Consider the following 25,796-nt stretch of genomic DNA (forward strand, 5'->3'; position numbering starts at 1 on the left):
GAATGAATGTGTACTTATAATATATTTACATTCACTTCTTAGTTACATTAAATTATTGTAGGCTACTGGGATAAGTAAAGTAAAAAATATTGTTTAGCTTTTTAATGAAAAATAGTTATGTGATTAATATTATTATAGTCAAATGATTTACGAGTAATATGGAAAATAATAATATTTATTAATTCGAATTAGGTATCACATTATTAAAAATTAAAACATTTCAAAAAATCACTACCTACTGCTAAGTTTTAAAGAGTGTTGTGCAAAGTGTTAATAAAAAAATATCACACTCGACATGATGATAGCGTGGATCTTATTTCAGGCATTTTTGATCTTGCATTTTAAAACAATTTATTTTAATGTAATATAGTTTCCACCTTGTTTTCACTGTAGCAACTGAAACATGTTAGAACCATTCACCATACTTATATTCTGTTTTCTTAAAATAAAAAAAAATGGCCATGACAACTGTACCTTTTTATTTCGTTTTTCTTTTCAATAAATGTCATATCTATTATGTCTTACTGCAGCACATATTATATTCTTTTTCTTATTAGTTTTTCCATTTTCATTGTAAATCATCACTATACAGTTGAGAAAAATTTATAATTTATCATCTAACAACTGTATTTGTCTTTACCTTAGAAAATTCCTCCTACATTATAGTGTTAAATAATTAAATGATTCCTTTAACATTTTATTTTTGTGCTGAATTTAAAACAAATATATTCCATAATTTATTCGTATTCATAAATAATACAAGTCATGTGTCTAAATTCGGGCATTGTTGAACATCCAAAATAATTATTACATTTATAAATTAGTTTTTAATTCTCTGTGAATGATATATTATTCAGTTCCTTAATACCGGTGATCGTATTATCAATTGAATAACCAATATTTCAGGATGTCATGATGTCATGCAAACAATATAATTTATTTACTTTAATAATGTATATAATATAACTAAGATTACGTATATAATCTAAATAAACGTTACTACAAATTAAATAGACAGACAGTAATTGGTGTTTAATACGTGTTTCATAACTTACTATCGTAAATCACATTCGTTTATTTAAATTGTATTAAAATTTAGAAATATTTTCACTTTAGATACTATTGCTGTAAAGTATTTTGATAAATTATGTTATTTGATTATTTGCAAAAGTAACTAGTCTTTTTATGTGCTTTTTTTTAAAGTAAAACATTATAGATAAAAAAATAGTATTATTCAATAAATACTAAGAAAAACATAAACCCGAGTATAAATGTCCATTTAACGATATATATATTTATAAAAGTAAATATTGTATATTTTTAAGAAGTCTAAAATATGTTGATAATTTTTAGCTAACAATATATATATACACATTATATATTTCATTACTTAAAATATTTTTAGTTATTTTGTCAATTCAATATTAGTACATTAATAACTTATGAATCGAATAACAGCGAAAATAGTTATTGTAGAAATACATACATTTTATGAATTAGGTAAGCTGTAGTTATAAATAATTATCATTACTGTATTAAAATAGCAGTATGAAAAATCAACAAAAATATTAGATATTTAAAGTTATATTCAAAAACCCATTTGTCTAGAAATGATATAAATTTAGATTTATAGTATCGGTGGTCCTAGCACGAAGTGAAAGCTTTTTCATAAAAAAAAAATGTTTGTTTCCTGATACTATCTGCTTGAATTTAGTATAAAACTTTTATAAAAACTTTGCTCTTCACAATAATATTCTACTGCTCGAGCCACATTGTTCAAATTTTTCCTTACAAGAAGCCGCTGCTCACAGTCGTAGTCACCGAGTTATATTATGTCCTTAAGCCCCCCACACAGTCCTTCCCTACTCGCCGAAGTCCTCACACGACTGCTCCAAACTTATAAATGAATGTGTTTATCTTTAACGTCTTTTTCGACGATTACAGCAGCCTCAATGTTCTCAGAACTCGGCCCCTATCGAACATCGTGTAATAAAAAAATCATTCGTGTATCGAAATTGAACGGCGGCCAAGACCCTGGGAAGTCATAAACATAAATTACATTCAAAATCGTCTATGTGCGCTGTGGGGATATATTATCAGACAACAGAGAAATGAGCTGCCGAAAATGAATGAAAAAAAACTTGCGCACAATGTACGTATGTCTGTAACACAGACTGCGCAGACTGTAGGTCTGTGTATTATTATTATACGTTCCTCGTATAGTTTGTTCAACTAGACATAAATTCTAAACGTCAACGGGATTTTCGGATTATTATTTGAAGAAATATTTTTGTTGCAGAATTTTTTATTTCAAATCACGTACTGGTCCTTCAGTGAATAACTTTTTCTTTATTTTCTTAACCTCTTCTCGCCACACAATACCAATTGACTTTTGAAGCATTAAACAACTTTAATACTAATAATAATATGCCAGCTGTTTATTCACTACGTACAAGTGTGGCCGATATTATCTGCTTCGATCGTCATCCATTGTCATTTTATTATTTTCTCAGAGATCTAAAAAAAGTAACAAATAAATAAATTTGATGTTGTATACTTTGTGTTGTACTATATTATTCTTATTTAATGTTGTATAGAATTTTTAAAATCATTAAACTGTTACATTGAAATTGAAAATATTATGTGAATAATATTTTTTACAAAATAATGATGTACGGTTTGTTAGTTTTCTAGAATTTATTTTCAAGCAGATTATCAAAATGTTAAGTGCTGCTTGTTAAATAATACATTTCATATATATATATAAAAAAATAAGATTATATAATTATTTTTGTAACTCGTTAAAATATAATTTTATGACCGTTTGTATGTATTATAGGTAAGTATAATAGGTACTGATTGTACTATTGAAGCTTCTACTATAATTTAATATTTATGAGAAAATTGAATCGATCTGAATTTATATTACACTTAGTTTTAAAATTGATATTAATATTCCAGATAACTAAAATACGATCTGCATATTATGAGTATATTTTTTCCGAATTTACGTTTGACATTTTAACTTGAGTAAAATGTAACCAATTTAGTATTTATAGATAGCTCATGTTGATTAAATTCTAATGCTTAATGTTATTTAACATCTGCCATACATACTAAACATTCAAATAATAAACAGAAATCAACTTTGTAATTAAATAGGCTATTTAATTTATGCTCAGTATGTAAATTATAAAATACATTTTTGAGAAAAATTTAATCGATTTTCAATTTTTTTTGAACTTTCACGTTGGGTCAGTATCGATTTTGTAATGCTTTCAGAGATATTATTTTATTATATATTGTACTGATAGTATAGCTCAATACGTCAACAACGCCCATTGCTCAGAACTCGGGTAACTTCCCTCGGGACGTGTGGAAATCGTGTTTCTTTCCATATAGTTTTCGGTTCGTCCTTCGTATGTAATACGTTACCGGGTGGTAATGTGATACTTAGGGCGGTACTTTTTGAGAAATGACATAGAGGTATAGGACGATCGTAATCTGATTTAAATTATTGGACAACAGTGACAACGACAGCGGAATGAAACAAATTTAATAATAATGGCGCGAATGTGTTTCTAGCTCATTATTGACGACATTCGAGCATTGACCGTCTTTGAAAAGTAACTTACAGCTGTAGCCCTTCGTAAATTAAAGGCTACAGCAAAAGGAATTCCAACATTTTTTAATCTGCTGCTCTTCACTAATCTTTTCACAACATTTTGGTGGCTCTCAAATTATCAAGTACACAGAAAGAAACGTTTGAATTATTTACAATAAAATATATTGTAAGTACGTCAGTTATATCAAGACAACAAATTTAATTGAAAACAAATATTTTGTGTTAATAATAAAACAATAAATTAATCTCCATCATCAATATTATTTTTTCTTTTCTGGGACACTGCCCCCCTGACAAATACTCTCAATGCCCCTATTGTAGCCACGACGCACAGTTTGAATACCTCTGAACCAGAGAGGAAAGAGTGGACAGCTCTGCGCACAATATATTTTATACAACACAACATATTTTTATATGGTTTTATCCACGGTATTCATCGAACTGATGATCGTCTTTATTTGATTGTACCTATTATACTAATCGAACAAATAATACTTTTATTGAACCGAAACCAAGTGAAATAAATATTGTAAGGACAATATATGGTCCGAGGAAATAAATATATATTTTTACTATGTTGATAAATTTAATCATGGTTTTTGAAATAAAATACATGGTAAGTTACATCATATAATGTAATATTTTATTGTAAAAAAAGTTAATAGCTTATAAAAGAATACATAGAACTGTTTAATTAAAATAAAATACTAAATCAAAAGTTTTTAATCTTAAAAAATAAATAACATGAATATTTTAGTTATTGCCTAGTTCATAAATTAGAGAAACACTCTGTAGGTATACGCATGCATATTTAATATTAAATACGATATTTATTGGTTGGGTTTAAATATAGTTGTTTTGTTGAACTTAAGTAAACAATTTTTAAACGTTTTACATGGTAAAAAAATTAATGTTAAGTATTAAAATTAATATAATTATCAAAATGTCTCTTTCTTACCACCTAAATTCACTCCACTATTATGAAGTGAAAGTTTGTTTTATTTCATTGGATAGTAGTTACTGAAAAGTCGAACACTATTAGTTATAACATATAACGGTACCGAAATATAATACTGTATTATGCAGTTTTCGATAGAATGGAGATATAATTTGATTATTCTGATGGAAATTAAATGTATTTTTGATATATTCTCACTTATATAATATGTTAAGGACGAATATTTTATCTTCTGAATGTGTGCCATGTTCAGAGTATTTCCTAGTTCTCTATATTTGTGTTTAACATTAACATTCAAGAGTGTATAATATCCTAATCGATGTTTAAAGGTTGAATAGGTTTGTTTATTATAGTATATTTTGTTACAAATGTTACAATCTGTTTTTATAAATCATGTTTACTGCTAATCTTGTTTTATTTGACTAAGTATGTTTTGCAAGAGAATTAGAGAGTGGACTGTTTACCCGAATCTGTACCCTTATAATCACTTTGACAAGTTTCACGAAATTCTCGAGCTTCGTGAAGCATTTTTCGGGTTTCAGACATCAAGTGACTTCCAAACGATCGTTTATTTAGGCCTCTTATGAAGGTATTGAATTTTGCAGGAAAAAAAAAAATGACCATGTTTTTTGGACTTAGATAAATTATTTGCCCTTCAGAAATAACAAAAAAGTATAATAACTTAACTTCTAATATATTTTATTCTTGTTTTTTTTTCTAATATTAATTTAAATAACATTGATTGATGTGTCTTCAAAATATTGGAAGTTCACCCGCATTAAGTCTTATGATTATTTATTTTTTACATGGTTTTGTTAAAATGTACTTGACTTACATTAATCGTCCAACAAACTGTCAATCATTGTGTGTGTGATTTAAATTGAAATATGTAGGTAGAATTTATTTAATTGTATATGATAAATGTATAAATACATATTTTCAAGCAAAAATTATTTAAATTCAAGATTTAAATCTATTTTTTTTTATAACTCTGATCTAGAGTTATTTTATATGACTTTATAATAAACGCCGTATGTTTTAATGTTTTTAAATAATAATTTTAGGTATATTATAATATCATTAATCTTTGTGTACTATAAATATTTTTGTCATACATAAATTAATAGTTAATCATGAAACTGTATTAAACAAATGATAATAATCAAACTATATTTTAAATTAGAACTTTACGGGTACTTTTGTGAGGAGTATGTATTATATACATTTGATTTAACTTGAAAAAAATTATAAATTTGAATTGTACACGAGAAGTTAAAATATGTTATAAACAAGTATTCACCTTGTATTAAATAAAATAGCAACACAAAATAGTACATTACTTCATATATTTTTCTGCATATTATACATTAGGGGTTGGATTTTAAAGCATAATAAATAAAAATAAAAGCACAAAATTGTTTAAAAAGCGAAAATGAAGTATATTTATTGAAAAAAAGCATTATCGAAAATTAACATGAATTAGTTATAAAAGTGAATAAAAAAAATTTTAAAAAGAATTAACTACCATATATTTTGAAAGATTTTAAATAGTGAAACCAACCGTATCGCCTGAGAAAATGTTTTTAAACATAGAAAACTTGAAACGATCTTCTTCATTATTGATGAACCAAGTCTTCACACTATAATTTTTTCCTAAATGTTTAATTCATTCAAATTATTGTTGATATTATATAAATATTTTGTTACTATAAATTTCAAATAATTTTAGCCCACTATAAAATATCTTCCAAACCTATTATCATGGACAAATTATTTACAGTACGCATAAAGTTAAATAGTTCTCTAAACAATTACTGCTTCCAAATTTGATTTAGAGAGATAAATAAAAATGTTTATTAAAATCAATGTTAATTCATTATTTACACGAAAATTAGTAGTTTTCATTAGATAAAATAAAGGTTTTTATTGCCAAGCACACAACTTAAATAGTATAAAAAAAATCTTAGTAGCCATTTATGAATATTATCCATAAATATCCTTAAAAATTCCAAAAATCAGAATTTGAAAAAAATCATTAGTAGGTACTATAGAAAAATAGAGGCGAGCCTACCTGGTAAATCAATGTGTACATTGTAATATCATTCATACGTACACAGACGACTATAGACGAGTACTGACTACGATAATAATAATATTATGCTGCAGACATGTGTTTGATAGAAATAATATGTGTGGTACTTTTGTTTTCATAATGTGATTATGCTTACAAAGTCACGTGACTTGTACACGACGGAAAAAAATCCACTGTAAAGAAGCCAAAAACATGGAGAATTTTCGAAGAATTTTGCGGTGTTGGCGTGTGTCTTAGACTTTGTTGTTAAAGTCATACTGCGTTTACATGCTTGTAATAATTGTCTTCGGGTGGTTTTGAGAAAACCGCAGTTCACCATGTACTGCGTTGCATGATTGTTTTTCCAAAAACTATTGTTTTGTAATATGTACTACGTTTATATTTATTTAAAATTTCATCACACAGTGCCAAACATTTTGTAACTAATAGCTAGTGAGAGACACCAATAGTGAAATTAATATTAACTGACAAGAAAATTATCTCAAATTAATAATATTTTGCAAACACATAAGTTTTTAATAATATATATTAAATATTTAAATGTGTGTTATTCGGGTGAAACATGGAAACACACAAATATATTTGGTTTTCGATATTACGTTAAAACCTTGTAGGAGATTCACTTGGCTGTATATTATTATAATATACATATATATGCAATTTATACGAATATATATTATGGTTTATATCCATAAACAAGAAATCCTAATTTCCGTGTTATTTATCTGACATGTTCTTGCAATTAAATATAGTCGTATAAACGATTAATTCAAAACATACCCATATTTGAGATTGAATCTGATTGATGGGTCAACAGAGTCTAGACACTTTGAACTTTCGAACAAGTTTAGTACCTCTATATAACTATTATCCTTATTTAATAATTGATTTTGGCTACAGAAAATTTCTAAATATTACAACAAATCTGCTATCAAAATATATTCGTCTGCATTAACCATTTCATCAGATTTTGATGAGTTTGCAAAAACGCTATTTTAAATTATTGATAATTTTTCTTATCGCACCTATACCGCGTGAAATGAAAAAATTGAATTATTTACAAGTGGACTTTATAATGTGGACATCATGGCATTATTAAGATTATTCTTTTTAATTTCGAATTTCCTTATACTGTTATTCAATGATGTAAATTATCATTGGAGAAAAATCTACTTTGCCATTTGAATAATTAATTTAAAACGATAACCCAACCAGTTTTCTGAAAACAAAATAATAATATGAGACATTTTCTAAGATTTCCCAATTTATAAAGTTCTCTGGGGTATTCAAGCAAACTGAAATAAAGATTTTAAACTTCACACTTGTTGTATCACTATTTACCTTTAAATAGATACATATTTTAAAAACTTAACACTACAGTGCATAACGACAAAGGTTATATCTGAGTTAGCTCTGTTGTTTAAAATAATATGTGTTGTTCAAATAGTCACTGATAGTTGATTACAAACTACTTAGTTACTGGACTGAAAGAAACCACCAGATGACTTTTACATGATACATTTTAGTTATAATTATATTTTGAGTTATACATGTTGAATGATTTCTGAGAAGATTTAGTTAGTACTAGTTCTGCCAAGACTTACTTATCAATTCTGAACAAGTATAACCTAATTACAGGATTCACTAATATCACGACATTTATTCATCGTATGAAAATTAGGGAAGATTTATATTAACACACATTGTTGTCTATGATATAAGTATGATATCTATGTGTATATCGTCATATACAATGGAAATATGTTTTGGTATGGAACAATATTTTATTTATTATATTTAACTACAACTATCAAAAATTTCGATCAGTATATAATTATTTAATATTGAATTCGTGTATCTTGTATAGTTTTTTTTTTGTGAACTTATATTTACTGTCGTATAGTTATATTGGTATATTTAATCAGATAATTAAATATAGATCATTATTACAATATTTTGGATTTGAAGATCACATCTGGATAATGAGCATAGTAGCTTGTATGCTGTTTTAATTGAAATGCCAGTTTATTATAAAAATAATTAATTAAATGAATCTTCGAATTGTTGATTGAAGTAGATATAAAAAAATAACAATAAAAAAAATCTACTTCAAAGGAACGATAGTACTCAACGTTTTCAAATTAAAAACAAAATGGACCAATACTATTAATGTAAAAACATTTTAATTTACATTTTGAATAATTACACCCGGTAAAGTTGAATTACAGTAAAATTTTCCTTTTATTGTTTCATTATAATCACTGCATAGTGAAAGTGCATTAAAATTAATGATAATAATAATTATAATATTGTTGAAATAAAAATGTGACTATAACATCTAAAAAAAGGTTGAATACTACTTCGCTGAAAATGTGGTATAACGATGGTAGTTAGTAGGTTTGTCAGTATTTATTATTTCACATATTTACGGGGCAGCCACATTATAACTGCTCACCACTGAATGTTATAATTTTAAATAAAGTATTTTTAATGTGAATATTTTATAGGTACACATGGTAGTAAGAGATAATTTTTTTTATTTAACTCAAACTGGTGTTATAAATAAAGTTTAATAAAAAAATTAAGCTTACTATTTTGCGTTCGTAAACATATTCAAGTTCTGTGAAATTGATAGTAATAATATGTGATACGTGAGTACAATATCCAATTGTGGGTTTCACATTCTAGTTTGTTTTTATTTGATGTACCACTTATTTTGATAGTTTGATATTATACAAACAATTTTTCCAGATGTGTAAATTATGAATAAAAATTGTACGTTTAAAAAAAAAGATAATACGATATTATAATTAATAAACAATTTCTTTTTGAAATTTAAAAGCCATTCAAAACTTGTCGGTTTTAATTAAGTATTTATTATTTGCGTAAAAAAAATTGAATTTATATTAATTCACCCTATCTTAAAGAGAATAATTGGTCAATTAATTACTTTGTTATTCATAAGAATTGTAAATTAAAATTTACTACAGAACTTTTAATTTTAATTTTTTATTATTATGAGTTTAGAAGTTAATTTTAAACAGTAAAAATTGTATTTCGTTATATAACTACTCATGAATAATTTAAGATTCAAATTTAAATGTATGGCTTTAGTAGATGTAATTGATTTATATTGGTAAACACAACTTGTATTGAAAATTTAAGCAAAAAAAAAAAAATATGATTGGACTGGTTATATATATTTTTTGATAACAATTGGTTTTTACTGGTGTTTTGTTCCTGAAAAATAATTGCATAAGTTCCTATTCTTAAAGTCATATTAAACGTCCTCGGTGCTGCTTGACAATAAGAATCTAAGACGGCGGAGTCACGTCTTTAATTTCGCCCGACAAGCAGTCACGTTATTTTTCAGAATTTTAATTTTATCCTCAAAATGTTTGCACTACAACAAACAGATAAGTTATCAAAGTATTCAGGTGTCAGGTACTCAGGTGTGATTATAATTTTCGTTTTAATTCTAAAACACGTGGAGACTGCCGAGATTTCTGAGAACACTTAATTATAGTCAGTAACATTGATAATTAGTTATTCGTGTACATACCTATCTTTTATTGTGTGGGTGGTTAAATGTCAATACGGTATAACAGATGAAAATTCTTGACAGAGAAATCGCGGAAAAGAGAAGAAAAATACTTGATTCGCGAACCTCGTTCGAACGAGAAAAAGGTGATTATTAGCACATATTATAGTCGCTTATTTAGACCTTTATTTTATATTTGATCAAAACCACCAGAACGACTGTGATAAAAATATGTGTAGTTTGAGGGAGTTTAAGTTGTAAATCCACTGGAATTATTTAATTTGGAACGGCCAGCGTAGTACAGGATCGGCTGTAATTAATATGTTATGTGGATATAAAATATTCAAAAGCATAGAACGGATCTGATCCTTATGTAAATTAACAGTTTTTGACCGATTTTCGTAAAATTTTTGGCAATAGATTCTGCAAGTTGTCATAGTTGTCACGATTGAACACATGATTTTAGACCACTGCAGCAGTCACATGACGTATAACTGTTGGTCGAAACAACCCAAATAACCGCCCTATCGTAAATCTGTGAGGTTTTCGTAATGTTATTTTAACGGAGTGTTATGAGAAGTACTGAATCCACGAACATTTAATTTGTCAAACCGCGTATGATCAGCTAGTGTGATACAATAATAATAATAATATTATGTCAACGGAGTAGTCGGAGGCGGTGGCGTGTAATCGGCGGCGTTCGAGGAGCGTCTGAAAGGCGGCACCCAGCGAGCAGGACAATGACAAAACGGAAAAACTTTTTCGCGGTATTAGCGAGCGTCGCGGCCAATAACTCGTCGTCGGCGAGCCGACACACACTCGTTTATTCCGCGGTCTGCGGCGCAAACATAAACTCGGCGTTTTCCGGTTGTGATGGGAGGTGAGTGGGGGAGGGGGCGGCACCGGACGTGAGTGGAAAAATGATTAATGGCGTCATCGCGGTGTGCAGAGTGCCAAAATCGGCTTTTATGTATAAATTGTTTTCGATTTCGGTGGCTCGGACAGAGAACGTTAACTTGACCGACAAGTCAGGTACAACTTTGCGCAAGTCGCAGCGGTGCGTGTCGGATATTCGTGAACTCTGCGCCCGCTCTTAGCTGATAAATAATTCTTGTACCGGCATATAACGATAGGAGTCGGTCTTTTATAATATGTGTTGCTATTTTTACCTTTCAACCACCTCGGTTGCAAAGTTATTACGACGGTAGTACGTTCACGATTGAACACGTCATGATATAATAATAACACTACATTTTGTGTACACTATCGTGTAGGTTCAACCATGTGATTTCGACATCTTATCGAACTAATATACTAAAGAATCCTAACTTAAAACTAACTTAATACTTACGAATATAATAATATTATAACATATTTTGTGAGGTTTTTATTCGATCCCGATCAAGGTTTTTGAGGTTCAATCGATTTTTTTGCTCGACTCACATTCCATGTACAATCTATATATTTTGACCCTGCTGAGAAGAGTTGGATTCTTCGAGCGTGGGAACATTCTTGTTTGATTCCAAAATTCAAATTAAAAATGGTAATATTAGTCGATTAAACAAATATTGATGTTGTATAATAAGTTATTGGAATTGGTACCTATGTAGAACAAAGTATTAAAATATTGTGTACTTACCAATTTAAAATTGTATTCTTTTTTTATCGTTTTATTTATAGTGGAAATCGCGTTATTTCTTTAAGTTTACAATATCAGCTGTCCTCGTGTGCCGAATACATAAAACATAATGCCTAATATGTCAGTCGTATATGTGTCAGTTTTTACATTCAGAACAGTTTTAGCCATTACGATAATGCAATCGCGTCGCTCGTTTCGAAAACGGAAAAGGTACAATATCGGTGACATAGAGGTGTAGTAAAAAAATACCACTGTTGTTTTCTGTGACAGCTCTACGGTGCAGCACTATTTAGCAATAACACATCGGTGTTTCACGCGTTATTAAATCCAACGCACATGCTTATAAATTTATATAAATGACGCATGCACATAATTTCAATAAGCACGGTAATAAATCGACGAAACTGCTCTGCTGGCGATCGAGTGCGGCAGACGTTACTAAAATGTCGTGTTTCGTTTTCATCATCGTTAATTAATTTTTGCGATTTCGGGCTCCCTCTAACCAAAACACTGATTAGACGTGTTTTGTTGGTTTATTTGTTTGTTTGTTTGTTTGTTATTGTGTGTGTGTGTGTGTGTGTGTGTGTGTGTTTGTTTTTTTTTATAAAAAACATGTTTGTAATGATTGAAAACAAAAATAAAATTCACACCAATATCAAAAGCTCGAAATACGGAAAAGAGGGAACGCAAATATAGGTCACGACAACCAAAATTTACTACCAGAACCGACAACGTAAATAACTCAATAATATATTCTTATTCCCTACTCACAAACAAGCCGGTGTAGTATTAATAAATATCTATTTTTTTTTTTCATTATCACGTTTTATTTTAAGAAGTTCAAATCTTGATAATTTTCCTCAGCCTTATTCAAGTTGGTAACTAGTCGATGTTTATTTTTACCAATCAAATTCGTCTTTATGGCTGTTTTTATTTATTTTATAAAAATTTATATACATTTATAACTCGTTCCGTAATTATTATTATACAAAGCGATAAAGTCGTCCATCTTGAGAAAACCATTTGAGAGTTGAGATGGCGACAGTGTGTAATTAACCACGGATGAGTAATTTTGCAACTGCTGCTGTATAGTTAGTAATGTAAAATTCAAAAACAAATTATTATTGTTCTGTGCGCGTACACTTTATAGTTTTCTCAAGCCGATTACTTCAATATTGTGTATAATCTCCACCTATATTTTAACACAATATCGTCATCCCCCTCGCGTTAAGAGAACGTATTTTTTTTCTCCTCTAGTTCTCATTACGAAACTTATTTCCTTACATTTTACGTTTTATTCCTCTCGGTGCATCCGTTTAAGCTCGGGAAAATATAAAAACGGCTGGAGAATCGGCAATCCTATACTATGATTCATCGAATTTGCATTTCACGAGTTTCGGACCGATATTACGGCGGCTATACGAACCGTAAAGGTGTATTGGAGTATCAAACACGATGGATTAACACTATTATTCTTTAAAATAAATATACAAGCCACTTAAAAGTTATCTCGGATACTCTGTACGTGTATTCCTGGCGAAATCGTGTCCTCTATGGCTATAGTGTAAACTTATACTTGCCCGGAATAAAAGCTTTTGTCTGTAATCTGTTTGCGTAAGGTATCTACTTTTTACGTACTTTGATTGTGAGAATACACTACCACATTACGTGTTATGTCTATGTGTTATAAAATGTATTAATAAATATTATGCACATAATTAAATATCCGATATAATATACAACATGTACCTGTCTAATAATTAATATTATTACTTATGTTGATAATATTATTAATAAGAAAGTCATTACATCGAAATAATAAAACATATTATACAAACTTCGCAGAGTTTATTTTACACGATTGAGAATTATCGGAAATTTGTGATTATAGTATATATATATTATAATTTATAATGTGTATAAAACTTTATGACGATATAGTGAGGATTTCGGACATTGGACTCCTCTCATTAGTTTTATTAGCACATTTAGATTTTTAGTTTTTGAAAGTGTCCAATATTGAGAGGTTTCGCTATCCATTTTCCAATGCAAACAAGTTTCGCTATTTGAAGCTGCTTAACGAACACAGAATAATAATAGGATTACGTCTGTAAAAAGTATTCTGTTCTTTTGTTTTGTGACAAACGCAATGACACACCTAAAATTTCCCATGTGATGTTAATATTTTTAAAATATTCATTGCTTTATATGAAACTCATTCGTCTTAGGAGACCCTGCACGATTTTTTATCCAACAAGATTACGTGTATTATGTATAAAACAACGTCAAAAGAGGAGATTGAATGGATCTGAAGGTCATGACGTAATTATTCTGTGGTCCGAAGAAACAAATGCTTTACAGAAATCACACACTCTGTGTATTCAAAAAGTCTTAACACGTATTTCGTCTAGAAGAAAATAACAAACCAAGTTTTAACAGGTTTATTTTTTTTATTAAAACTTTAAAGCTGGGTCATGTGATTTGATTCAACGACATTATTTGCCATTGCGGCATACTGCTTTCGCAGGCTTTATTCGTTTCGTTTACTATTCGGATGATGATCTACGACTATAATATGTCGATTGTAAGTCATATTCACGAAAATCGCATTAGAAAATCACACACATTTTTTTAAAACAAATGCATAGTCTACGATAGTTGAATTAAGGAAACTCGAATCGATGAAACTATTCATAATTGATAAATAATACCATTACAATATATACTATGTAGGTATAGGTATGTAAAATGTACATTTACGATTTACTAAGTACCTCTTTAATTTAACGTCGTTGAGATACAATTATTAATAATGTCACCGGTCTGTAAGCTATTTTTTTTTTTTTTATAAATTATGCAATCATTCGTTTTTAATGTATAAACTAAAAGTGCAATATTAAAGAGACAACACTGCAGTGAATGTAAATCAATTTTAAAATTAAATAGTTTATCAACTATTGTAATGTATGTAATGCACAACTTTTACAGAACAGGTTACAGAACATTAAATAGTAAATACTAAATTGTATGGATCAAAAAGAAATTATTTTTATTTTTAAAATTATTATGGCTATACGTTAGGAGCATATTTTATTAATCTGATGGTTGATTTGAGGAAAAAATAATTAATTTAGTATGCGAATATCTAATATCTATTTTTTATATTTTGTACGGTACTTGATATATTCTCGTGTATTTTACAAACAACAATATTTAATTTTAAAATAGTTGAGCACGAACCATCTTATATAACTTTTTAACTTAATAACAATAATAAAGTAAAAAATTAATAACGGAAATGTGAAATGTTTATTTTTGAGCTTGATTGAACTTTGACTATCGAAATCCTTAACCTGCAACGGTACTTAGAGTTTGTTGCAATTCATCATATTTTTTTATTCATTTACAATATACATTTTTATATTATGAAAATATTTATGATAAATGCTTATAACAGCCATGAGTTATCGGTGGACGTTTGAGTCTTATCTTATACCTATAATGAGACACGTTGATTGAGAGTTGAGATGAATTTATGTAATTTAAATTTACTTACTAAAGTTTAAACTGATAAGCCAAAAATACTTAGTTATTGATGTCAAATAAACATTTTTATTATCGCTTGAATAAACGTATCACGATAAGTTTAATCGTTTCATGTGATAATTTTGTTTAGGTACCTACGACCTCTATTATAGAAACAATATAATATGGGTTTCTTGAGTTTTCCAAACGGGAATTAAATATTGATAAAATTATATCCTTACACGGAACTATGCTTCTATAGGGATTAATGTTTATTAATAAGAAGTTTAATATTGTACACTTTATTAATATTTTACGCTGTGGTTATATCTATTTGGTCCGGTCAGGCCCTAAAATAGAATTAATCGATTATTATTCATAAGCGCATATAGTGACAAGCACACCGCGTTTAATATTTAAAATTGATAAGTCAAAAGTTGTTTTATTTATAATACCCGCGAAATATGATATTATTGTTACCTACCTAATTACATTTTCCTAGATTGTATATAGTGTATTATAATATTTGGACTGTAGGGAAATCGTACTGTGAAAAACGCTCAATAATGTATGATACGGAGGGCTTAAAATATTATTTATTATCGGCTGATATGAACATAAATAATAATATTATTATAATATAATTTAATCGGATCTGGTTAAAAACGAATACACTAGTCGGGAAAATAAACGTACATGCCGCGATGAGTTGGCTGCATTAAAAATATACATCGTTTTTGAAATTAAAGTAGGGTGACCGTATAGTTTAATACCTATTAATATGTATAATGGAAACGAGTTTTGAAACAAATAATGCGACAAATGCTATTATTGCAATCATCCTCATCACAACATCGAGTCCGGCCGTTAAATCCGTTTCGACGGAACACAGCGATATCAATATAATAATCATATTATATTGTGTACCCATTACATAATAATTTAAAGTGTTTTACGAGGGTGGATTCATTGTTCTATTAAACGTTTTTTTTTAGGTGAAAAGGAAGAGCGTGTGGCACCCAATTAATATACTGTTACGTTGTTCGTCAGCAACGTGAAGTGGATTATTTTGTATTTTTGTTAACCACGGTATAGTTGTAATGATAATTACAATGATTTTGTGCCATGGTATTATAATATAGAAATATTTCGTATAATAATAGTATTTCTGTAAAATAATCGAAGCGATTATGTTTTTATATTACTATCATAAGATATAGCCTGCGCGGGGAAAATCGCGTGAAAAGTCATCGGTGATAATGTCACGCTTATATATCAATAATTATTACGACGACAAAGACAATAACGCCGACATCGGGAAAAACAAAAAACGACAACAACCACCACGGCGATGGTAACAACGGCGAAAGTGATAACAGTCGTATCGTAGTCTTCGAGGCGCCGGCACATTATAGAGAAGATCGCAGTGGTCGTTATCTCGCGGAATGATAAACGATAGTCGGCCATGAACACCGTGCAGAGTTCCCACGGCGGTGGAGGATCCGGCAAGGAAAAGGGCATCGAGGTGAGTAGCACGACGGCCTGCACTATAATAATAACGCATAATATGTTATATCATTATAATGTTACGTACCATAGGTCGGCACATGTTATTATGTTATGGATAACTCGAGTACCCGTATATACAGTACGCGTAGGTACGTGTGTTATATGGGGTCGGGGGCTAAGCGGTATTATTGATATCGCAGAGCATCCGTCCGCCACCCATGGAAAATAGGGGTGGGGGTGGGAAAAATGAGCCGGTAGTGCATGCGAATTTTATCGCGATTATATTACGTGAGCGCGGTTGAGTACGTGTACCTAACTATATATTGGTATACTGGGTGATTCGCCGAGCATGCTCACCCCCATTTTCCCATTTGATATGAGCACTAAATTTTTCATTTAACTTCTGATTTTTATGACATTTTTGAACAGACTTAAACCCCACATTTTCAAATTATTGAGATTTTTGTACTTCCTACTTAAGGGGTTTCAAATGAGAACTAGCTATTTTGTTGACTGTATATTATTTAGTGTATAGTTTTTTTTTTAAATTTTAATAAAGGTATTTAGTTCAAATTCACAACGATTTGTTTCTCAGTTATTTAAATGGTCGTGCTAAGGATAATAGCCCTTAAAACGGTTTTACAAAATTATAAAATAGATGTGGCATTGAATTTAGTATTTAGTATACTTGGACCATATTTACAAAATATAAATATCAATAGATTAATAATTATTGAAAAGCTTAATTCACCATAGCCTCTATATCGTCCAACCCCATCATCGTAGACCTAGTATCTTAGTACACAAAGTTAAATAACTTAAACTACTCGTTCGAATATGGGTTTATATAGTCTAAACTGTTTAGAAAAAGTTTAGACTAAATAATTTACAGTAGAAAATAAGAAGGGTTATATACTCAGTTAAAAAAACAGAATTTTGTATACCTACGGGACACTATTTAGGTATTACAAAAATGTAGAGAATTTGAAAATAAAATTCTATTTAAAGTTAGTTTAAAATTAAAAATCATATTTTGAACTACTGCATTATTGAAGAAAAGAAGAGAGCGGATCACCCTGTATTTTAAATTCTATATATTAAGTATTATATACTTTTAGCGCACCTATGGCGTGAAAAACCCTGTCTGACATTTACCCATCAATGTTTCTTACAGCACTTAAATATTACTTGATTTATTATTATAGATATGATAATTTCGTAATTCGTTCAACGTTTGAAAATATAGGTGTTTCATCAGAAGTTAAGTCGGCGGACATAAAGATTTACCCACAGATAGAGCACTATAGATTTTTAATTTGCTTATTGACATTTTTTCATTTACATTGGTAAACATATTGTACAAATAAAGTGAATGTTATTTGATCTACTCATTAGTTAAAAACCTAACGACTATGATAAAAAATAAAATAAAATAAAAAATTTAAACAGGTACTATACACTTCTAATCATTCAGCAACTCCCAATTAAATGCATTCGAGATGTTTTTAATATGCGCACTGTTACTTCAGAGTATGTTTTTCTATTGGTCAGTGGTTCATACCATAACTAGTTAATCTATCTATCGGTTAACCTTAACAGTAAATTCACAAGCACTTTACGTACTTAGGTAGGTAATCATTTCTCGTCCAAAAATATTTCAGTCACAATTATGTGTGTGACAATCTCTTTGAGAACATTTGATGGAATATACATCTCTTCTGGCAACGAAATTGATGTCAAGAGACTATGGAGTCAAAGGACATTATCTTGAAACGCGAAACCCAAATTATTGAGTGGTTGGCTGTGGTGACATTTTAGGGACGAATACCAACAATAAATGACGTGGTTATATTTCTGAGATAGTGAGATGTATATTATAATATCGTCATCGTTCGCAGTGCCCTTAGGCGTAGATTTCGCTAGAGCGTATTAATTTCAGATCAGCATGTTGCCACGGCAACAGGACATCATTGTTCAACAGGTGTTTTTTGATTAATTCTGTATTGAAAAGAAGGAAAAACACCTGATGTTTTATTCACTGTGATGAAATCCTGAGAACATTGAAACAAATATTTATAACAGTATTTCAAATGACCTTATTTCATATTTATAAATTTTCATATATAAAATTTAAAATAATGACTCGACATTTGTTTAAATATCATTTTATTTATGCAGAGAAAATTTTTTCAAATAGGTACAGTGGATGTCATGAGAAATTCTACTAGCTAATTTTTTCAAACGAATTAGAGCTTACTGATTGAAGTTGTTATAATAATTTATTATAATATACCTAGGTCATGTAATTAGTATACTTCCACTGTTTCACATAAATATCAAAATGCATACCTAACGTATTTAATAATACGCTGCAGTATTCAAGTTTTTTTTTTAAATTGCCTCTGTCACCTGCATAATATACTTCTCCGTAACTTGCAAGAGTAGTTGCAAGTACTGTCTACTTAGAATAATAAGACATTCATATTATTTTGCTTCCTACGCGGCTACACAGACAATGCCGTATTTCTAAACATAACTATTAAAGATTTAATAATGCTTATTTATCACACCTGCCTTGTTTTTGTTGACACAAGTATATGTGTGTGCGTGTTACGAATACATTTTTACATTTGTTCTTCGGACCACAATACAGTTTGAGGTGGATCGATAAGCTTCTATGATGTGACCTGCGGTGTAGGGAGTTCATGTGCTCAATGAATACTAAAACAAAACCCGAGAGTCCAATTAAATGAATTATATCTGAACGAGTTAAGTTTTTAATTAAAACTGGCATAGCCGCCGACCAATTATCTGAGTTTAGAGAAACTGCAATTTATTAAAACATTTAACGATTATTTTGTGTGTGGTATTCAGTAGCCCCTCCGACGACGATTTACATACGTGATGGAATACAACAATAACCGAATAAAGAGGAAAAACAAATTCAAAAAACATACATTACATTTTTATGCATTTGTATTTCGTGGTTTTTATTTGCGCACTAAGTCCCCCCGTTAGATTTCGTANAGGAAAAATGGTGTGAGCAAGCTTGCTGATTCATCCTGTATAATATTATTTTGTTTATTTTCAAAACACTATTTTAATGAACCCGTATTATACTTTCGTGGTTTTTATTTGCGCACTAAGTCCCCCCGTTAGATTTCGTGCGCATTGTCTTACCGCTGCCGGCCGACGTATTTCGTGAAATAATTTTTTGAATAACCAAAACAAGCTTTGTCACCATTAAACATTTCATTCTTTTTTTCCCTCTAGTTATTTCATTTTTTTTTTTCGTCAACTGATTTAATTAATGACTCAAACCGAACGCATATTTCTGTGCAAGGCAATATCAAGAAAAATAAAAATTACAAAGAGATGAAAAAAAAAACTATCAACAACTAACGAGATTTTCTTATTGACGGATCCAATTTTATCTTTTTGCTGCTTTAATTAAGTTTTTAAGCAGTGCCGAAATCTGGACATCTATGCGTGTTTTCCAATGAGAATTTCTCGATGGTGTTTATACTAAGCTTTTAAAATCATAATTATCATACCTCTTATGAATTATAATACGTAAAAAATTTAATTTTCGGTATTGTTTTTCTTAAATACAGAATACAAATAAAGGTTTTATTTCGTTTATTTTTATTTGGACATTGTAAAATAGTGGTTTTGCAACACAGGAAACACTATTCGAATTATTTAATTTATATTTTAATTAATTAATAGTAAATATTGTGTATGATCTAAAAATAGGAATTTGATGAATTGTTCAATTGCAAATGGAATTTATTCTGAGTATTATTTTGTATTAAACCCTTGCAGATACTTGGAATATATTTAAAGTTTAAATTATTCGTTATAACTTATAACTATCGAATAGAAACATCACTGGTGTACATAAACATTTTATATAATCAACTAAGACTAATTTATATGATAACTAAAACAAATTACATAATGTTTTATTTTTTATTTTCAAGTTCATTTTAGAATGTCACTGTTGATAACTTTTTTGTAAATCATCGCGGCTACACAGACAATGCCGTATTTCTACACATAACTATTAAAGATTTAATAATGCTTATTTATCACACCTGCCTTGTTTTTGTTGACACAAGTNTTTATATGATAACTAAAACAAATTACATAATGTTTTATTTTTTATTTTCAAGTTCATTTTAGAATGTCACTGTTGATAACTTTTTTGTAAATCATTTATTATTAAATATTTTGATTGTTTGAACTTGTTATTTTTGTATTCGACGACTTTTTATAGTATTCATTTTTTTCAAAAATTTTATATAGTACCTAATTAGTAGATCTGACTTTTCTTCAAAATTAAAAAGTTAAATTATTCATTCCCATAAAGTATTTACAACAAAAAGTTATCGACGCGAAGAAAACACAATAGGACGTCATGCATGTAAAGCAGTAGGTATTATATAGTAAATACCTATACAGGGTGATTCGCCAAGAATGCTCGCCCCCCAATAATGAATTTATTCAAATTCTGATCGTTGGAATTTTCAAATATACCTAAAGACTATATTTTTAGTATTACGCACTTCTGTTATAAATTGGAGGACCATAGTTTTTTCTAGTTGACTATTCAGTGGATCATTTTTTTCAAAAAATGTTGATGTACTTAATTCAAAATCCGTTCAAGTAGTTTCTCAGTTATTAAAATGTTTATATTTACTATGGATAGTAGTCTCTAAAAAATTTTAAGTCCATGGTATGGAGCTAGTAGGTATTTATTATACCTGCACAATTTTTACAAATTATTTGTTTTTATTTCTTAACACTAACATTTTCAAACCACCATAACCTCTTATCTTCCTTAGTAGTTTAGTACCCATATAAAGATTGAAACGACAATATTTTCAGAAAAATGATCTAAGTACTAAATAATTTACTGTATAAAAATAGCACGATGATATAATTTTAAAAATAGTACTTTACATTTTCAGAAGTAGTGAATGAAATCTCACCAATTTAAAAATTCCAAAATTCCGATTTAAATACCTGCATTATTGCGAAGAGGAAAAATGGTGTGAGCAAGCTTGCTGATTCATCCTGTATAATATTATTTTGTTTATTTTCAAAACACTATTTTAATGAACCCGTATTATACTTCAGAATGGACATATTATGTACTATATAGTATATTATAATATGTACTTATGATAGTGAATAAGCATTTGTAAGGTTTATTTCTGTGTCTAACACGTATTGTGGAAACAAAACAAAATAATTAAATATCGATAATTTTTATACGATTTATATGTATGTTTGATTTATATAAAACTAATAAGATCGATAATTCTCATACTATAACAATTGAAAAGATAATGTTTTACTATCATTAACCTTAAACAATAAATTGTCATATACGTGATTATTATTTTTGAATTGAACAATCTTTGTATTTTATTAAGTATTTTTTGATAAAATATGTGCTTAACTGTAAGTTTTTAATATTATATGCTGTTTTTACAAACTTACTTTTTTATGTATGTTGAATTTAATATGATATGTTTGAATTACTGAATATAAATAAATATAACTGCGTGATGTTATGGTATAAACTTATAACCACATATATTTTGCTAAACTTTTAGCTGCTGGAAATGTCTTATAATAAGGATAATAGTATTTTAAATCAATTATTTAATTTCCGTATCCATTTTTTTTTTAAAGTTTTAATCATTTGATAATGACTATGTATATCACATGTCACACTAAAGTAGATTTTATAAGCAGCATACAAATTTAGAAACAAATTACATGCTATTTGGAAGGTTCTCTTTTGAAATATAACTTTACCCTTTTGCTATATTTTGTAGATTTCCTTATATTTCCCATTAGTTCAATTATCATGTAATATATTTAAAGTTTTTAAAGCATATAAATGATGCACATTAGTTAATTTAACTTTAAGTATTCATAATTGAATGTTTTCATTTTAAAAACCATAAATAAAACATGATATTATTTTTATTTTGTTAAATATGTTACTTTTGAGTTATCCATTTTAATATTGTTTGAGGTTTTTGTAATTTTGATAGTGTTCTGATAATATACTGTAATATTAATTAAATTACTAAAATATTTTTAAAACTATATTTTTTCCAATGTGGATATCATAATATATAATTAAAAGGTTATAATTGGATCATACCTTGAAAGATTATAGAGCACACTGATAAAAATGGGATTTTAACAGTAAATCAATATGATAAAAACCAAAAAAATTGTTATTGTTGACAACTGTCAGTTTGGCTAAATGGCGTTTTAATACCAACCTTTCTTCAAAGATTATTAATAATTGTTTACTTTAAATACTGACTCTAGTATCCAAACATTTAGTCTAATTAAGTTTTAAATCAAAAATACGTAAATCATTATTTTTTACCATTGTTCCACTTTATACACCGTTCCACAATACAAATTAAGCCTTCTACAATAATTAATAACTACCTAACAAATAATAAATGTATATTTTAATGGTTATAATAAGAATAAAATCTAATCGTGCATTTAAAATAAAAAAAAAAACATAAAATATTTTCCAATCTTGGTGTTGTATAACTTATTTAATAGTCGTGAATATTTCATTAATAATGTCATGAAAAGAAAAACCTGTCGATAAAAATTAAATAATGATACCCGGTGAAAGTCATGGAATAAAAAAATAAGTATGAATAGAATGGTTTATGAACTAAAAGACACAATTTCCTGTTAAGCATGATTGACACACAACAAAAAGTTGATTATTAGGATGCTACACTAGTTTATTGTTGTGCATTTTTAAAACGCCTGCAGATTATGGGTTATCGATGTTGGTTTTATAAAAATATAACTTTCATGCTATTTTTTTTCTTCAACCCAACTGTTGTCATCAATATAATATATTGTTTTATTTATGGATTAATTTATTACATACTTTATTAGCTTGTTATTTCACGGTTTATAATGTTAGTCTGTATTTATAGTTAGTTTTAGATTTGATGACCGTTTTAGTAATTTTTATGTTTCAACTTAACTTACATTGATTATATTACATAGATATTACGGACCTATTTATTTAATTTTAAATTTATACTATATAATGTATACATAGAAATCAAAACTTTTGATAGTATTCTGAATTTGATTTATTACGTTTATGTTATTTATAAGAAGTCATTGTTTATATTTTAAAAAAGAGTAATTTTTTGTAATTTATACTCAAAATTAGATCGAAAATACATAATCAATTGAAGGTGATCACTGATCACTATTTAACAACCCTTATAATGGATTATAAATCCAAGCACATGATTTTTGGCATCAAAATAGCCTATTAACACTTTTATAGGGTCGGCAATTTCCGGCATTTAATATAGAAGCCCTGGGCAGTTGGCCGGAAGGAAGGCCATTAGTGATCCGATCCTATCAATATTATTATACGTACATTATATAATACGAGTTCATTTATTCAAACTTTGAGTATTAAGATTTTATGGATGCTCTCTTGAGTTCATTTTTTAGTACTCTATTTGATTAAAATGGCTTTTCATAAATTAATTGTACATGGCGTAACACCACAAATAATTATAAATTTAATATTATATTCATTATTTAAATAAATGCTTTCTATTCCTATACATTTTTATAAATATATTTCACTTTATTTATGATTAAGGACACACTTTAAAATTTGTTTAGCAACTAGCACATAAATAAATTGAGTTTTACACTTTTACGTAATATTATGGGAAAAGATACAAAAAGAAGAAATTAACAAATATAATATACATATAAATGTATGTGTACCAAATCTGTATCGGTTTTCTGAATCATACCAACGGATAAAAATACCCCCACGTGAGTATGAAAAACCTAGGAAATTTATACCCCTGGTATGATAACCCTAGAATACCTATACGTCCCAAAATGTCATACCGGGAGTTCGAATATCCTAGGCAATTTTTACCCGCGGTATAATTATCCTAGGATATTTGTACCCCTGGTATAAAATTTTGGGGGGTTTGAATATTCTAGGAAATTTGTACCGGAGGTACTATTAACCTAGGAAAATCATCCCCCGGGGGGTATGAATATTTGGGGGTATTGTTTTGCTGTAACAACGGTTCACATATTATACTTACCCAGACATATTAAGACATCAAGATGCACAGAAACAATGCTAGTAAATTTCGAAATTTTAGACTAAAAACTGCTGACTAATGACGGCCGCCTACTTGCTTTGTGACCGGATTATATATTTAATGCGCTGCGGCGGGTTGATATCTAACAAGACAACTACCAAAACCTTAGAACCTTTTATCGATTTTTGATCATGTTGGTTCAACTATAGGGTTTTGGGTACATAGAACTGCTACATCTATGAACGCACTACTGATGCTACTGTTGATTGTGGTTGTATTTAGACCAAAGTTCAATCTTGTGCCCTCATACACTGTTTAAACAAAACATCATTGTATGGAAGTTAGACTTGTAAATAGTTAAGCACACAAACACAAAAAAAATAGACGTTTTATATATATACAAGTATTCTTGCATAGTGTACCCCTTTAGTTATTTGATAACAACTACAGTAGTAACATATAGTTGAATGTCTCTTAAACTTGTATTTTATAAATAGAAAGCTGATAAAATATGGGTTGTCTGTGTTTTCGTTGTCAGTGGATATACATTCATAATTATAATTTTTTTTGTTATTTTTTGTCCATGTACTGAACTGGTATATGTACGAATTTTAAGATACCAATGAATAATTATTATTGTTATTAAATAATATAAAGGCATTGTTATTTTGTTAATCGAAAAAAAGAACACATATAGGTACATAGTTTGTTAATTTACACATTATCACTTTTAAAGGGTATTAACTTTATT

The 25,796-nt window shown here is 28.6% G+C and overlaps 1 protein-coding gene across 3 annotated transcripts in view; it reads left to right on the plus strand.

Moving 5' to 3' along the window:
- Window positions 1–25,796, plus strand: part of LOC111034868 (prolyl endopeptidase FAP) — a 236,950-nt gene that overhangs the window by 60,880 nt on the left and 150,274 nt on the right. The window contains exons 2-3 of one of the 3 annotated variants that reach the window (XM_022316540.1): window positions 16,376–16,508; window positions 16,595–16,905. The exons of 1 other annotated variant lie outside the window; for it this stretch is intronic. In XM_022316540.1, the coding sequence (XP_022172232.1) occupies window positions 16,846–16,905 (60 nt within the window). In that variant the 5' untranslated portion in view covers window positions 16,376–16,508; window positions 16,595–16,845. Of the gene's footprint in view, window positions 1–16,375; window positions 16,906–25,796 lie in introns of all 3 variants that reach the window. One more of the 3 variants, XM_022316461.1, reaches the window with a different exon arrangement.

The sequence above is a fragment of the Myzus persicae genome, unplaced genomic scaffold (genome assembly GCF_001856785.1).
Source record: "Myzus persicae strain clone G006 unplaced genomic scaffold, MPER_G0061.0, whole genome shotgun sequence".
Lineage (NCBI taxonomy): Eukaryota > Metazoa > Arthropoda > Insecta > Hemiptera > Aphididae > Myzus > Myzus persicae.